This window comes from Poecilia reticulata, chromosome 1, assembly GCF_904066995.2.
Source record: "Poecilia reticulata chromosome 1, P_reticulata-male-v2, whole genome shotgun sequence".
Taxonomy (NCBI): Eukaryota; Metazoa; Chordata; class Actinopteri; order Cyprinodontiformes; family Poeciliidae; genus Poecilia; species Poecilia reticulata.
Genome location: NC_088830.1, coordinates 3,574,290 through 3,591,474, shown reverse-complemented (window position 1 = coordinate 3,591,474; position 17,185 = coordinate 3,574,290). Strand labels below are relative to the sequence as shown.

The 17,185-nt window shown below is 39.3% G+C and overlaps 1 protein-coding gene across 1 annotated transcript; it reads right to left on the bottom strand.

Moving 5' to 3' along the window:
* Positions 1 to 5,405: 5,405 nt before the first annotated feature.
* Positions 5,406 to 17,128, bottom strand: cyp4v2a (cytochrome P450, family 4, subfamily V, member 2a). The gene is made up of 11 exons (XM_008404072.3): positions 13,032 to 17,128; positions 12,839 to 12,951; positions 11,534 to 11,619; positions 11,053 to 11,243; positions 9,749 to 9,818; positions 9,528 to 9,654; positions 9,282 to 9,455; positions 9,103 to 9,205; positions 8,105 to 8,239; positions 6,818 to 6,997; positions 5,406 to 6,717 (listed from the first exon to the last, which is right to left on the bottom strand). Exons 1-11 carry the CDS (start codon positions 13,222 to 13,224, stop codon positions 6,545 to 6,547), a joined length of 1,545 nt encoding a protein of 514 aa, XP_008402294.1. The 5' UTR covers positions 13,225 to 17,128; the 3' UTR covers positions 5,406 to 6,544.
* Positions 17,129 to 17,185: the final 57 nt, after the last annotated feature.

The window sequence follows — 17,185 nt, the reverse complement described above, 5'->3', positions numbered from 1 at the left end:
TATCTGACATGTGAGGCTAAAGTGAGGAGGTTTGGGTTTCTGGAGCCCTAAACTCCTGTTGTAACCATGAAAACAGGAAGAGTTCAAAAATCCATCCATCCATCCATCCATCCATCCATCCATCCATCCATCCATCCATCCATCCATCCATCCATCCATCCATCCATCCATCCATCCATCCATCCTACATACTTGTCCAGTGGGGAAATGAGGGGTGCTGCTGCCTATCTCCAGAGGTCAACAGACCTCTCCAGAGGTAAAGTCACACTGGACAGGTCACCATTTCATCGCAGGAGTGATGAAATGTTTGATCTCTTTTTTTATTCACTACTTTTGCTACTAGTTTTCAGTAAAAACTGATTGTTTTTTGCTGCTGATTCAGTAAAGTTTCTTCTGAGTTATGTTGTGTTTCTGTCACCAGTCTGCAGCTCTTAAGAGGCAAGAAAAGATATTGTTCTGACTTTACTCAGCAAAACCTTTGCACTTCCAACAATTAAAAGTTCACTACCACTTTTTAAAGGCTGTTTTATGTGCTGTCTGTCATTCGCTGGTTTCAGTCTTAACACCTAAAAAAAGCCTCATTGCATGAACAAGTTGAAATGGAAAAGTGCAAGAGGCATTCTGCTGTTTTTGTTGTTTTCTCCTCCCCTGCTGTTTTTGACATACATGAACTAGAAACATGCAGTCCATGCAGTCAGCAACCAGGCAGCTCGTCTCTGCTGATCCCATGTTCAGCTGGAGATGCTCTACTGCCACTCTCAGGTCGTCAGTTTCATCTGCAGTTAATCTACATTTGAAAAGTTAGAGTGGAGGTAAATGATTCTCATTTCTGAAAGTTATCCCTCCTAATTCCTAAATTAGAAGACCTTGCTGTGTCCTTTGAGCAGAAAGTTATATGTCTTTTAATACAGCAAGCTCAATTTCAATTTCAAAGAAAATGAGAAAATCAATCACCATATTTCTTTTCAAAAGGGCTTCATTCTATTTAATTCAAGAGCTCCAGAGGCCACACTGGTGTCTCACTTCAAATGTACTCATATTAAAGACGGACCAAAGGCTTTTCATGCTGCTAATCCTTATTGCAGAGTTGTCATGTGTCCAGCAGTATGCATGAACATGTGTTTTTACTGCTTTTCTCATTCTTCACTTGTATTTCTTGGCATAACATGTAAGGAGTTTGTTGGTATTTATGCAGCAAATTAAAGTCAGAATGCCTTCAGTAACAGCAGCTCAGAAAACTCCAAAACTCTTGGACAAAAATTGGTTAAGCCATTACTGATGCAAAACATTTATATCTATATTTCAATATATCTAAATTGAAATATTTTATTTTAAATTAGCAACATTTCTGGAAGATTGATACAACAACAGCAGATCTTTAATGTATTGTGGTGCTAATCCGTTAATAAACTAACAGTATGTTAAGGTGATCTGCACTGACTGCAAGTTGTAAATTTCATTATCTAAATTCTGAATAGTGTAAACAGTTTGGACATTCTTGCTCAAAATGTGTTATTCTAATGCGTTGAACCCACAGCTCTTCTGTAAAATCCATCCATCCATCCATCCATCCATCCATCCATCCATCCATCCATCCATCCATCCATCCATCCATCCATCCATCCATCCATCCATCCATCCATCCATCCATCCATCCATCCATCCATCCATCCTACACCCTTGTCCCTCAGTGGGTCAGGAGGGTTGCTGGTTCCTATCTCCAGCTAACGTTCCGGGCGAGAGGCGGGGTCACCCTGGACAGGTCGCCAGTCTGTCAGATTTTTTACACATATTTTGGCAATATACAAATTAGTGTGTATAATCTCTGATGTCACACAGATTTTATTCTCACTTATTGTCAATATTTTCGTCTGCCTTTTAATGCTCATAGACATAGTGATCATTTTTAAATTTACCTTGGATTGTGAGTACTGTATTTCTATTCCAGTAACTTCACAGTATTTTTCATGTTGCAATCTTGTCATTATTGCAATGAATGTCATTTATATAAACACTATTGGTAAATTTGTACAAACCTTTATATCTGACGTTGCTACTACAAACTTTGATTTATAACTCATTTCGGTAACACTTTATTTGAAGGGGGGGTGAATAAGACTGTCATGGCACTTTCATAAACATGACATAACATCTGTCATGAACATGAATAAGCCTTCATAAATATTTATGACTGTTGTCATAAAGCGTCATTCGGTAAATTATGACACTTTTAATACAAAGTTGACATTATTCAAAATGTCTTTGTTATGACAACTTTACATTAACCAAGAAATCCTTACTGTTTAAACTTTACCTTTAATAACAAAAAGTTACCTAATTTTTAATGTTCAATCAGTAATACTTTTAGAACAAATTTATATCAGTAATGGTTAATTGGTTAATGTCAAGTTGTCATACCCTAATTTCTTTAATAAGTTTGCTTAGGATCTGGATAAACATTTAGAAACAATTTAAAACTGGCACGCGCCATTCACTAAAGAGATATGAACCTTTCTTTAGAGATCCTCAGAGGAATGAGCTCTTCCTGCTTAATTCAGAGATGAAGCACCTCACTTGTCTCTGGTCATTGATTAGAAATGTGTTCAATAATTCAAATAATAGCAATGGAAAATATCCCACAATTCATCATCAGTCAAGTCATTTCGGTGTTAGGCAATGACCCTTGCAGACACGCCCTTTAAATCATCCTGTGACATAATGAATGGGGTCATTTGTAAGTGTGTCATGCTATGATTACCCTTCCTCACAGTAGGGCCATCTGACCTCATTGTGATTCAGTTTCTTATGATAAACCTCAATGTTGCTTCAGAAAGTTTTCCTGATTTGATCGTACATGTCTGATTATGATCAGTTTGTCTGTTAAAGGGCCGCAGAGCCACATTTGCTATGAATTGTCACGGTATAAATAAACTGAGGTGAATCGATCTGAATTGAAACTAATTTGCTAAAATCATTTTTGGACGTCCTATGCAGTGTTGATAGCTGGAGGCCAAACATGGACTTGTTTGAGAGTTAAAGTTCTCATGCTGACAGTGTTAGGAGCCCTGGCGTCTTGGTGAACTCTGTTTTGCTGACAGCTCAGAGCTGACATGTTTGTCCCTTTTCACCTAGAATGTAGTTCAAGAACTGACCATGAAACACTTGATAACAAAGTTAGAAATTCTCACTACAGTAATTGTCTCACTCAGGTTTAAGTGTCATGACCTGGAAAAGTTTCTGAGGAGAGTAAGATTACTGGTGTGTCTTTCAAAAATATTCATAAACCCCTGAGCTTTTCCACATTTTGTCACATTACCACTACAAACCTGATTGGGTTTTACTGTAATTTAAGCTATAGACCAACACAAAGAAGTAGAGGATAATTTACTTCATAACTGTAAGAAATTACACAAAAAGCTTGGCATGCATATTGGCTGGGTATTTTTTTAAAGAAAGAAAGAAATCTACTGCGGCTATACAACGTATTCCCTAACTCTCCTTGGGTGATTTACCTTATTATTTATTTTATCAGGATCAACAATGCCTGACTTTATGGCAAACAAAAAATACCAAAAGGGAAAAAAAAGAAAAAAATCTACACAAGGACATTTAAATAAAAACATTTAACATAAAATAAGTGATCTCATATAAATTTAGCCCCTTTAAAGTTACTGACCTAATTCAATAGAGGTCAGATGGTGTCAGTAGTTGCACAATGAGCAGAAAGGAGAATACCTGAGTGTAGTGAGTGTGTCTCAAGTGATGGTGGTATTTAGACACCTGAGTCTGGAAGATCCAGTATTCCTGATTTCCATGACAGTATGAAGACTAAAAACACTCCAAGCAAACGAAAAGAGAAACGATTATTGAAAAGTATAGGTCAGGGGATGGACACAAAAAAATCTCTAACACCCTGATTGTCCCCAGAAGTTCAGCTAAATCTTCAAAAAATAGGAAGAATATTGTGCATGTGTAACTCTAGACCAGGTAGTTCTAGTAAACTGAGTGAAGAAGGAGACTCTGCCTCAGCATAGAAATGAATAATTGTTTGTCGCTGGATCATCCACTACATTAAATGCTGTTCTGCTCCTGTCACCCTGCTTACTCTGTGTCTTCCTGCATCATGTATGTATTTCAGTTCACTAATAACTTCATTTTCATATGTCTGCCTGTATCCTGTCTGGTTCGTCCTCTAAACCCACAAACCTGACAGACTTTGGATCATTGCTAACAAGAATTTCACAAAGTTTGCTTTTTACGCTTAAATGTTGATTAGGAAATCAATAGTAAATAATATACATTTTAAAACCTTCACAAAGTTTTAGACGTTAGGTTATTATTTTGACTCTTTTAAAAACTAGCTTGTGTCCCTAACAATGATTAAGGTTTGTAATTTTTACTTTTTGAAGCATAAACAGCTTTTTTCTATTTGGGTTCTTCCACGATTGTCACAGTTTTACACACAATTGCAATTAGAGTAAAGCCCAAAACTTTTCCACATAGTAACTGTTTCCTCCTTTGAACCCACTAATGCCATCTGGTGGTTATTTGAACAAAATAAAAGCTCAAACTTTACTTTTCGGTTTATTCCAAAATCAGTGAAATTATCTTCAGCTCTGTGACAGGATCTTAGTTCAAAGGTTGCTCCACTTTCATATGCAGCATTTTATAGTGGCATAACACCACAATATAATGTTAATATTTTAGAAAAAAAACTCAATTATACTCCCACTAAGATCAACTAAGTTATAGCAGTTAAGTTATAGTACATAAAAAAATCATGTTTTCATGTGGGATGTAGCTACAATGGCTTCATCAATCTGTTAAAGTGACCTCGTTAAAATCAGTCCCACACTGGCCTCTGTTCCTTTTGATAGTCAAGCTTTGGTCAGAAATTGTCATTTTTATTTTGCCTTATGATTATGGCTTGTCTTTGTTTTGTCTTGCTTTTATAAACAGTCAAATCTTTTTTTTTTTTTTTTAAAGCAATTTCTTAAGAAAGTCTTGGCACCTTTTTTATTTGGTGATCTTATTGTGTATTCCCCAGCATCAGAAGTCACTGTGTGGGAGGTGGGGTCCAACATGGACAGGTCACCAGTCCAGGGAAACACAAAGTCACACATGAACACATGAAAACTTTATGCAGAATCCCCTCAGGCTGGGATTGGACCCCAAGAAACAACAGGAACAGTGTTCATGCAGCCCCTGTTAGTCTGATGCTGCAACTAAAGCCATGAAATGTTTTTATAATGATGCAGGTTTTGATTTTTTTATTTGTTTGCTTTGCACAGATAGGGAAAAAGAAAACCTCCTTCCAATGACACAAACAGTAACTGTTTGTGTCATTGCGAGTAGTTTCTGAAATACGCGCATTTTAAAAATAGCATTGAAAAGGACTTAAAGAATTCATATTTTGGCAATTTTATTATTCGCCTTTTCTGTTACTGTGGTTTAAAATATGTACAGAGATATTGCATCATGTGATGATGACACAAGACAAAGTGTAGAAACAAAAGAGTAAACTACAAAGATAAAACATCACAACTTCAGAATAAAACATCCTTTAAGAGTGGAATCCTTTGGAGCTAGAAACCCCAGCATGGCCTGAACCTTTAGACTTAGACTTTGTGCTCCAGTAACATGCTAACGTCACATTTCTTGATTTCATGAATTTTAGACGATCACTAGAAAGGCCAGTTCCACATTTAATAACAAGAATTGTTACAGGTATTCACAGCTACACCCTCAAGATGCAATGAAAATACAAATACACTCTTTAAGACCAATATATGATCTTAAAGGGGCAGGTTTATGTGATTGCCAGGTACATAATCCCATTTTAGTTAAATTAAATAACTGTTACCTTCAGTTATTCTAGAAATACTATATCTATAAAATATGGCTGAAAAGAATTTTTACTTCCTAATATAACTCCTTGAAATTGGGCCACTGTTTCTTTAAAAACTCCTGCTCTTCCTGAAACTCTGCCTTTAGGAGGCCATCACAACATGGCTCCTCTATTAACCCTTTAACAACATTTGTACCAACGTTTCACTGAGAAGTAGCTCTTATAATGAGCTCAGCAGTTTGCCTCATTGCTAATTGCTGTTGGCTAGTCTGAAGGAGCTGAGTGCGGGAGTTCCAGGGGAGGGGTGTTCTGTGACATGGAAGCTCGGTAGCTTAGAAACTACAGTTCTGAGGGGGAGCTGCGTCTCCAGGGCGGCGCTAGGTAAACCCAGGAGCTGTGCACTGGTGAGTGGTTGCCATGGGAGATTAAGCAAGCCAACACTCCAGGTATGTTTTTGATGAGCGAATAACATTGTAACATGATTTAAAAGCTCAAAAAAGTAGATTTTACATAATACCGCCCCTTTAAGTTTTTCATTCTACAAAGGCGATAGAAGAAGAATAAAATACCCTAGAAACGTTAAAAAAAAAATTTGTATTCATTTAGATTACAAATCAGTTTCAATAACTTTCAATTTACAAAAGTTACAAAATTAACATCATGAATAAATGAATGAATTTATGACAAGAATCTGAGTTATGAAGTAAGCGGTTCCCTCTTCTCCAGTTTGATCCAAATGCCGTTCTCTGGCCGCAGGATGAGCTCCCCTACCGGACGAAGCTCGTCACGTTTCTGACAGGCCTCCACATTGAAGTTACGGAGAATGGACGCCAGGACCACCTTCTCCTCCATCAGCGCAAAACGTTGGCCTGAACATCAGAACACCACACGAATAGCAGCATGAGACATGGCACGCTAAAAAAAAGCCTGTGTGTGAAAAGACAAAAACCCAGAATGTCCTTTTCTCACCTATGCAGTTGCGGAGTCCGGCGGAGAACGGGACGTATGCGTACGGAGGCCTTCCAGCTGAATTCTCTGGAAAAAACCGCTCTGGCCGGAACTCCTCCGGTTCTGGGAAGAACCGCGGATCACGATGAAGAGTGTAGGTGATGATGATCGCATTCGCTCCTTTGGGAACCTTGAAACCATCTGACAGCGGAAGTAAAAACCAATTTCAGTTTTTTTTTACTAATTACTACATGTGTAAGATCAAACAATAATTAAACTACAGACTATTCCAGGTTGAAGTAAAATTTGCCAGCTTCTGTCAAGCTTTACTTGCACAGAAGCTGGAACTCTGAAAATTCCCTCTAGAAAAATCTTTTTAAGCAAGTCATGACTTTTCATTTCAGTGACAGTAAACTAGGGGTGCACTGACTGCAGTTTTCTGGCTGACTGTCAATTACCGTTCTCTAAAAAGCCGGGCCTACCGATTCCAATTTTGACCAACACCAATTTTTTTTTGTCTGAAATGTCACTAAATATAGCAAAAGTGGGGTGACTATTGTTAACTGCAAATGTGCAGACATGACCTGGTGGGCCAGTCTGCCTGTCAAAATGTTTAATGACATTTCAGACAAAAAATATATAAGTATTGATGGATAGCTCATCTCCCAAAATAAAGGAAACTGGTACTGAAAAATTGGCTGACCGATAAATCGGTGCACCCTACTGTAAACATTTGCCATGTGCTTAGATGAAGAACTAAACTAAAGTGCTTCTGTTTCTCCATTTGTTTTAATCGGGAAGCACATGAGAAATGATGTGGCAGGAATTGGCAGGCAACGTTTCTTAACAACCACTTTTTACACATTTTGACAAAAGATTCTATGAAGAAATTTTCTTTAAATTATCCAGTCTTCTTTAGGGAATTGTGGCCTTGTGAAACCAGTTAGATCATGCAAATTTCCATATTTGCAGACATCAACTGAAAGCCAGTATCACTGGAAATATAATGCTATACTGTATAATATCCTTAAAAAACAATGTACAAGTGGATCAAATTATAAGTAAAATTTTAACTTAATTCTGATTACTTGTGGCTTTTTGTAAGCCACAAGTGCCAAGTGGTGATGTAAAGTGATGAAGGGTGACCTGACCTGGAGCCCATGAGAACAATAATACATGTACAAAACAATCAAACAGAAACACCCATCCTGATGCATGCACGGCTTTCCTTGACAATGTAATTGTTGTTGAACAACTACCACAGTATGGATATGTCAATCCGAGGTGTTCTTGTCGTGTGTGACTCACTCAGATTGCAGTCGTCACAGAGGCTTCGAGCGAAGAAAGGCACCGAGGGAAACAGCCGCAGAGCCTCCTTGATCACACACTCCAGGTACCTGAGCTTCTTCAGGTCCTCCATGTTGATGGGTCGGCCCGACGTACCTTCACATAGCAACCAAGAAACAAATGCAGGTGTAAAACCTCCATGTCTCTTCCCGTCAGCTCTGAAACTCTGAACAGGTTTCATGTCCCTGCTGAAGAAAACCATCTCCACAGCATGAAGCTGCCACCACCGTGACTCAAGGTGTGGATAGTGTGTTCAGAATTGTACTAATTTTCCACCAAACACAGGCCAGAATGTTCTGTGGTTGTCTCTGTGTTGGCTTGTGATGAACTGGTGACGGATGGATGGATGGATGGATGGATGGATGGATGGATGGATGGATGGATGGATGGATGGATGGATGGATGGATGGATGGATGGATGGATGGATGGATGGATGGATGGATGGATGGATGGATCCTTTTTTCTTTCACTTTATAATATGTTTTATGTTATGTTGCTATTTCTCATAAAATCCCATTAAAATGCATTTCAGTCGGGAGCTGTGACATAACAAAATGAGACAAAGTGAAGCAGGTCCTGGTGCGAGGCTCTGTATGCTGGATAAGGACGTTGCTCTGGGTATAAAAAGGAAATTGAGCTTTTCAGTACAGGATTTAATTATGGCTTCATTAATACTCCTGCACTTCGGGGCATCTTTAGTTCCTTCAGCTGCTACAAAATCAGCATTTACAGCAGCTCAAAGGCCTTCTTGCTCAAACTGCAGAGAACTGCATGGAAGCGTTGGACATTATTCCACACTGCAGAGACAATAGTTTTTGAAGAGGGGAGTTATATGTTAACAAAAGATGGTCATGGTTGTTAAATTTACAAGAGAACAAGATGATTCAAAATCCTTTAGGCTGGAATATTAACCAAGTTAATAAGTGAAGAAGAGAACGGCGGGCCGTGTTAATGTTACCAAACACTTCATGCAGCTCTTGTTGAACTTTCCGTTGAACCTCTGGATGGGTTCCCAGCAGGTGGAGGGCCCAGTTCATGGAGGCAGCTGTGGTGTCATGACCCTGGAAAAGAAAACATGCGATTACAGTTGCGATATATTTTTCTTTTTTAAAATAACCTACTGGTCTCACCACCAACCTCAAACATGAAAGTGTCCACTTCTTCTTGGATGTCCTGATGGCTCAGCTTGTTGCCATCTTCATCCGTGGTTTTCAGGAGCATATCCAGGAAAGCCTGTCGCTTCTTCTTGCCGTGGTCAGAGTCGCTGTCTGATTCAATGTAGGACAAGTTTTCAGACCTTTCCTTTATCACCTGCACACAGACATTGTTAAGAACGACGTTAAGCTGTTGAGCTGTCTGCTCGGCCCTGGCTCAGTAACTCACCTTATAGGTGAAGGAATGGAGGATCTTCAGCGTCTTGTCGTGGTTCTTCCCCTCACCGAAGAAGTAGTAGATGAAGTCGGGCCAAAACCAGGGCGTCCTCTGTCTGTGGCTGACGATGTCACTCATCCTGAAGCCAGCACAGATTGATGTGCTTTATGACCAGATACTATTTCAAAGATTTGACGTTTCACGTTTGCCTGTGAGGAAGCTAAAGAGCATACCTGTATACACACTTGACATACTCTGACTCTGAATCACTCTGTGCATAAATTTTCCTTCCCATCGCAGTTTCTGAACAGAGAGCAAAGAAATTTTTTCATATCAAGATATTTGTCCCTACATTATGGCACAAACACACACACCTGCAGACACACACATTTTCAGTCTATTATTTAATAAGAAATGAATGTATATTAAGTTGCTCATCTATACTTTCAAAACCAAAGTAAAACGTGTCATAAAAAAGGAAAACATCTTCTGCAAAACAATTCAAATTAAATTTACTTGAAAATACTACAAAGACCAAAATTCAAGTGTACAGGAAACTGAAAGTTTAAATAATACAGAGAGTTGGAACAAAGTAATTCAACAGTCACTCAGACGAATGTGCAGAATGAGCTGTGGTTACATTTACTTTGTGTTATCTTACTGAAATAAGCAAAACTTCTCTGGGAAAGGAAACCATGGAAAGCAAGAAATCTTTCTGAAATACATTTACTTTGGGATTTTGTTTTATTAATATTCCTCAAAGCATAAGTGAGCTCTAGCTACAATAATATCATGATTTATTAATTTAATTTTAGTCATGTTTGAGAAAGACGGCAATTGTTTTCCCTACTGTTCAGAAAGAGCTGGAGTTTTTAAAGTGACTGAGGCCCAATTTCATTAAGTCGCATTTGATATTTACAACATTGTTATAACAACTGAGGCCAACTTGACCGTGCTATAAAATGGCACTTTGTGCCTGGAAAATACATAATACCGCCCCTTTCATATCCTCTTTCCATTGCATATTCAATGCAGACATGCTCTGGAGGATAGAAGTAAACATGAGACATGTAGCGTGTCACAAACACCACCAGTCTTTGAGAATATGATGTTTTTTAAATTCTTATTACAGCCATTTGAGCAGATTATTTCATTAACTGTACATGTAATGTGTCATTATGCTGTAGAAAAACTGATGCTGTTTGAGTGGCAGCAGTATGAACTACATGGGCAGTGTTTCTGTTAGCTCTGGGAAAACATCTGCCGTTATATATTAAACCAGAACATCAGAGACCAAAAGAAACCAGGCTTGTTCTCTTGCAACAAATGATAAACACAGCAAAGCTCTTTCTGCTGAACTACTTGTCTTCAATTTTTAGTCTTTAGTTTTAAATAAATCTCTGCTCTATTTCTCATTGTTTTTTTTCTTTTCTTTTTATTACTTTTTTTCTTGCATTCACATTATTTGATTTTGACCTTATTATGAGACTCTGTCAGAATATTGTCTTTTTGTTGTAAAAATGCAGAATCTACTCACCGCAGATGATGTCCAGCGCACAGAGGGTGACGTCACTGAAGCAGTTGAAAGAACCTTTCCCCGCCTTTTTCTCCAACTTCTCCACCAGGATCTCCGCCTGTTCATTCATCACTTGCAGAAAGTCGGTGAGGATGGAGAAGTGGAAGGTCGGAGTCAGAATCTTTCTTCTCTGTCGCCACTTTTGCCCAGTGCTGAAAAAAAAGACGCTTTTTTCCATCTATGCCACAACTCTGAACAATTTTGACAATTCTTTGGTCAAAAGAATTGAATTTAATGTTAAAAGTGAAATTTATAACATTAGCTGTTGTGTTTTAGCAATGCCAGTGTGCATCTCATATCAGACTGACAGAGTGGTTTTGTTTTTCTTAGCAACATCAGCCTTATCAAACTATAAGTCTGATAAGGCTTATCATAGGACCATTACATAGTAGAGACTATGTAATGGATTTTTTTTTTGCTTGTGTGAACGTAACATCTGTACCTGGTCAAAAGGCCGGTTCCAAGCCAAGGATGGAGAAATTTGTAAGCAAAAGCCTTGGTGAGGTGAACAGGATTACCCAGAATCTTCTACAAAAGACAGTTTAGGTGTTAAGAATTGGTCAATCACAAAGGTTTTAACATTTCAACCAGTTATTAGAAATAACTTTGTGAAGACCGTCTCAGAGCTCAGCCTAAAGCAGACTCCAAACCTGGCTGCAGAAGCAGGTTTGAACTAGACAGAAGGTCATTGAGGTCATTACTGAGACTCTGTTACAGGTCAATGGGAAACTGGATGAAACATCAAATGCATCCCAAACACATGGTTAGATCTCAGTGCAGCTTCCACCTCATTACAAATATCAGAGAATGGCTTGATATTGTTTGGTAAATAATTTTATTGCAGCTTTGTTTAAGTTTCTAAATAATTCTAAAAACAAATCCAACATTTTGTCTTGTTTTCAGATGGTGAGACTTGCTGGTGCAGCTCAGTAAATGAAAATGTTGAAGAGCACATTTGTGGGAGCAATTTAGTTCTGATAGTGAAACTTGTGTAACTTCTTACAAACAGTTATTCATTTCAGCTGTTTTTTTCTGTTCATTGTGATGATCTTGGCTTATCGTGAACTAAAATCAGTTTCTCAGATCATTTCTAACAGGAATTTTAGATATAAATGTGTTTTCATGGCCAAACAAGTGTGGTGACAAACTGCTGATTCAACAGCAACACAGGCACTAATTGACTCACTGTTAAATAAGCTGTTAGTCCAGGCATATTATTGGAAGGTTGAGTGAAAGGAAAAACCGTGGTAGCTATATGTTCACAAGCCAGGGGGATGAACCCACCTTTGATTGGACTGTGATGATCATTTCATTTGTGGCAGGACGTTGCACATGCCCAGATTTAGAGAAATACAACCAGCTGGTGTGATTACCTGGATATCACTGTAACTGAATGACATTTTATGTTACCTGATCTAAACCACATCGCTGTTTGGAAGGAACATGAAAAACACCAGAGCCAGCGATGCAGCAATCTGGAGCAAGCTGATAACTTCACTCCATGCTGCACTGATGCAATAACGTTTTGCAAAAAGATCTGCAACTGTGCATGTTTTGTACATCAAGGGACACGTTTTCCAAAAGTTAGCTATTTCTATTTTAGAAAAGAGTCAAAATAAAAAGAAGCAAGTACTTGATACATATTGCTATATGTGTAAAATGATTTAATATGATTTAAGTTTTGAACCTTTCAATGATATTGTAACTACTCATTGTGAAGTGTGAGTATGTTGTGTTGCTGCCATACCTCAACATTTTCAGCATGAAAAAGGACAACAAAGGGAATTGGTCCAACCCAGATTTTAAACAGTGGTGCATCTTTGAAGTCCTGAGTAAAACCAACAATCTGACTGAAGAAATCTGAAACAAGGCGCAGACAGAAACGGTTTGCTCAGAAGGAAAATTAACTTCACATTAAGGTCCTCTGGCACATTTCTTACCTCCTGCGTTGGTTTTGAACATCAGTGCGTCTCCAATGAAGGGGTACGTGAAACCCGTCCCTGGAATGGATTTCATTCCGAACCATTTATGGAGGTAACCGCTCAGTAGCTGGTAGGTGATGTAGGTCAGAGCTGCGATGATGATGCTAGCTCCTAGAAATTGTAAACTGTAACTTCCCAGTAAAACCGCCATGTTTTTATCCCGTCTGTCCAACTTGTTTGAATGCTAAGAAATGAGCACCAGCCTGTACTTATGAGTCCTGAATATTAATAGGAAGAGACAAAGGCACTGCCCTCACTGCTCCTTCCCTCTTTGGTCAATCTGCTCATTGCTTACTGGGTAAAGGTTGATTATGCTAGATTTGTTTGCCATCAGGTAACCTGCTTTTTTGTTTGTTTGTGTTTTTTCATTAATACCTTAAAACAAAGTAGTTATTCACAACAGTGGATAGATTTACACTGATGTAAAACTGTTATTAAATATGGTGTGTTTTATTTGCAGACATAATGCAATAAAAGTGTTAATCATTCATATTGTACCAGCGCTGACTGGCTCAGATCATGAACTTTGTTCGGCTCATTATCTCACTGAATAGCAGGAACGTCAACATTTTGCACAATGTCAAACCTGACTGGTTAATATGTAGCAGAGGTATCTGTGTCATTTATCTTTTATGAATATGTTGGTTTTTTGTTTTAGTCAATGGCTAATACAAATGACTACGTGTAGAGTAAAATTCCTCCGAACTCACAGCTCAACAAGCCTCGCTTTAATTTCACACAAGGACAAAAACAGAACTTTCTAAAATGCAAAAATTAGGATTGTTGTCATTGAATCTTTCAAATTCAAAACTACTTTATTGATCCCAAAGGAAAATTAAATGTTGCAACTCATAATTGAAATTTACCTCAAAGAGTTATTGTAGAATGTGATGGCTGCTGGCAGGAAAGATGTCTTGGAGCAGTCTGTATCGCAGCAAATCTGAAAAAAACTTCTGACTGAAGACACTGTGTCCCATAGTTCTTCACATGTATTACCTCTTTAACCAGGAATTATGTTAAACAAACACAACCTTATAATCGGTTGGACTTTTGCAACAGGCATGGCTATGAAAACATATCAGTGGCAACAAGACAGAATAATCATGGAACTGCAGTTTCACTGTGTTGCGTCTTTGTGCAACGACAATAAAAAAAATCTAAGTAAGAATTATAGAACTTGGGATTAAATGGCACCTGAATGAAGTTGCACCCCCCCACACACACACCTTCTTCAAATCAGACAAAATTGGTGTCAAACGTTTGTGCGGCAAAAATATTATTCTCATTTTAAAGATACTGAGAAATGTTTCTAGAGGTCATAAAAGGTCAACCAGCCACGCCCAGCTTCTTTAAATCATATAAAAATACTGTCAACCAACTCAACTACGTTTGTGCAGCAAACATTTTTGTTTTGTGCTGCTTTGGCTTTGAAGATATTAATGAAAGTTTAAAGGTCAAAAGGTCAACCAGTCTCCCCACTTTTAGAAAATTAAACAGAATTTATGTCAAATATTTGTGCTGGTTTGTACAGCAAAAATTTTAATTTGTGTCACTATGATTTTAAAGCGGCACAAACACAAACGTTTGAGATTTGAAGAACGTGGGGGCAGGATGGGGGATAACTTCACTCAGGTGAATTATTACTAATTAAAGAGGAATGATAAAAGGAGCAGGCATGGACAAAGTACCTTTGGGACAGATAAGCCAACCTCTCAATCTAACGTAATCAGATTTTTTTTCTTTCTTCAAACTGTATGTTATATTTTCTGCTTTTCTTCTGCTTCGCCTACAACTGTCATTTTGGAACACAAAATATTTTTCCATGTAAGTGTAAGAGTTTCAAAGTCATGTCCATAAAAACGTCTGAATGCACCTGACTTGTTATATGTCAGTAAGGTGAAAATGTTATTGCTAATAATTGTCAGACTATGCTCTTTCATAAAGCTTTGTTTGAATTTACTTTTGAACATTTAGAAAGTATACTTTGTATACCATCTCTTCACTTGGCAGATTGGGATCTGTTTCTCCAATCTAGGCAGTCCCAGTCCACCGTCCACCTTGCCACTGCAAAAGAGGCCATCCGCTGTTGATGGGCTAAGGTGAAGCCAGGACTTCACCTTATTCCTGACTTCCGAGTCGACTCTTTTCAGGTTCACCTTACTGACCAAGCTCATGTCCGCAGCATATACCACTCTTGGTACACCGTAGGTGACAAGCATCTTAACTCTCTTGAGTGGGTTTGAGGGGGGCTCTGCCAATCTTGTGGAGTATGGGTGTTATCTCCTTCAGTGGGTCAGAGGGCATGATCCCCTTCCTCGGACCCACTTCTACTCCCAAGTACTTGTATGAATGAGCCTCACCGATCATGGGGATGGGAGCAGCGTTGATTTTCCAATCTGCACACTCGTTAAGAGTCACACTTCGTTTGTTAGCCTTCAAGAGGGAGCCGCCACATTTGTTGATTTTAATGTCCAGTCAGGTATTCTCCAAGAATTTTTCCAGAATTCTTAGATTCCTTGCCATTCCAGACCAGGAACCGCTGAGTAGGACCAGGTCGTTGGCATAGGCGAGAGCGGTCAGGCGAGAGCGGTCATGGACTGACCGGAAAGGGTATAACCAGAGCCCCTTTGGTCAAGGAATGAGAGGAGTGGGTCCAAGCAGAGGTTGAATAACAAAGGAGATAATGGGTCCCCTTGCTTGACACCAACCTTGAGTTCGATCGTCCGGGTCCGCCCTTCATTCGTCATCACACTGGAGTTAGTGTGTTTGTAGGCATCACTGACCAGATCATAAATGCCAGCATCGACTTTCCTCAGCACAAGCACTTCTTGGATCTGCTTGTGTGAGATGGAATCAAAGTTGTATAAGATAGCATTGAATAAGCAGGCCAGTAGCCGCCCATCTTTGTCCCATCTCAGTAGATGGGATTTCCTTATCCCGTCCAATCCAGGCGCGCTGCTGCCTCTGGATCCTCTAAGGGCCACCATCACTTCACCAGGGGAAATCGGCATCAACAAAGGTTCATTATCAGTTTCCAGCAAGGCACCAAACACACCCAGCTCTATATATTTGTCCTGCTTTTCCCATAGATCACTGTATGTTTTTTCAACAGTTCGTTTGGGGATGCTGCAAGTCCTCGCCCCTTTACCATCCAAGAGCAGTGATGCAGCAGCTGCCGCATTGTCTTTATACAGGCTTTGGATGGTTTGATAGCAGCTCCTTATATTTCTTTTTACTGCTCGGAACCGTCGGGGTTTCCAGGGCTTTCGAGTGAATATTCTGTTAAAACGCTTCATCTGTTTCACATATAAGGATAAAGTCATGTTGACTTGAGCCGGGGAGGACCTGAGGGGGTGAAGGCCCCCCAGAGGGATGTCCTAATCTCTGATCATCAATTCTTAAGTGTTCGACCGGACTGCCTTTTCCGCTTCTTTTTAGGTTGTGGGAGAGGGGTGAAAAGGCCCTCAAAGTCTTCAGTAAGATCGTTCTCATGTTTCACAGCCGTCAGTGTCCTGTCAGCACTCTTATGTCTTTTAGCATGTATGGAGAGACCTTTTAGTCCCGAAACCAGAACAGATCACACACTGGAAGGATTTATTTACTGTGGAGCAAGCACGTTTGTTTATGCTACATTTAGCAGCATGGCATGGCGCTTTGTAAGTTCTTCTTTAAGTTCTGACATTTAATACAAAACCAACTGATCTTCCGTGCTTGATGCTTCTTCAGGAAGTGTGTGAAGCCATCCTTAGCCGACTTCAAAATCAGGTTGCAAAGAGGACAAAGTAGCTCCTTCCAAGGCACCTTAAGCCCGACCGTTACCGCAGCAGGAAGTTTAGAGCCCGAACCCAGAGCCTTCTTCCAGTCTTTGTCAAGACTCAAAAACACAACGTTTCTAACGAACCGGGGAGCCGAAGAGTCTTTTCTTAGCTAGTGAGGAGCTAGCTAGTTTCGGTGTTCGGACAGGAGCGCGCTCAGGATCGCTAGCCCTCCGGTTGAGGAGGCGACTGACAGTCAATCTGCCTCGCTCATCATCTCACAGGCAATGAGTTCCTGTCGCAGATTTTTTTTTTTTTTTTTTTTTTTTTTTCCCTCTTCCAATTAAACAATTCAAG

Excerpts from the sequence above, each read along its gene's own strand:
- cyp4v2a (XM_008404072.3), bottom strand. The coding sequence starts at position 13,224 with ATGGCGGTTTTACTGGGAAGTTACAGTTTACAATTTCTAGGAGCTAGC. Across the intron at positions 11,620-12,838 it reads TTCATGCTGAAAATGTTGAG|AAGATTCTGGGTAATCCTGT; the intron begins GTATGGCAGCAA and ends TGTCTTTTGTAG. Across the intron at positions 9,206-9,281 it reads TGGACACTTTCATGTTTGAG|GGTCATGACACCACAGCTGC; the intron begins GTTGGTGGTGAG and ends TTTCTTTTCCAG.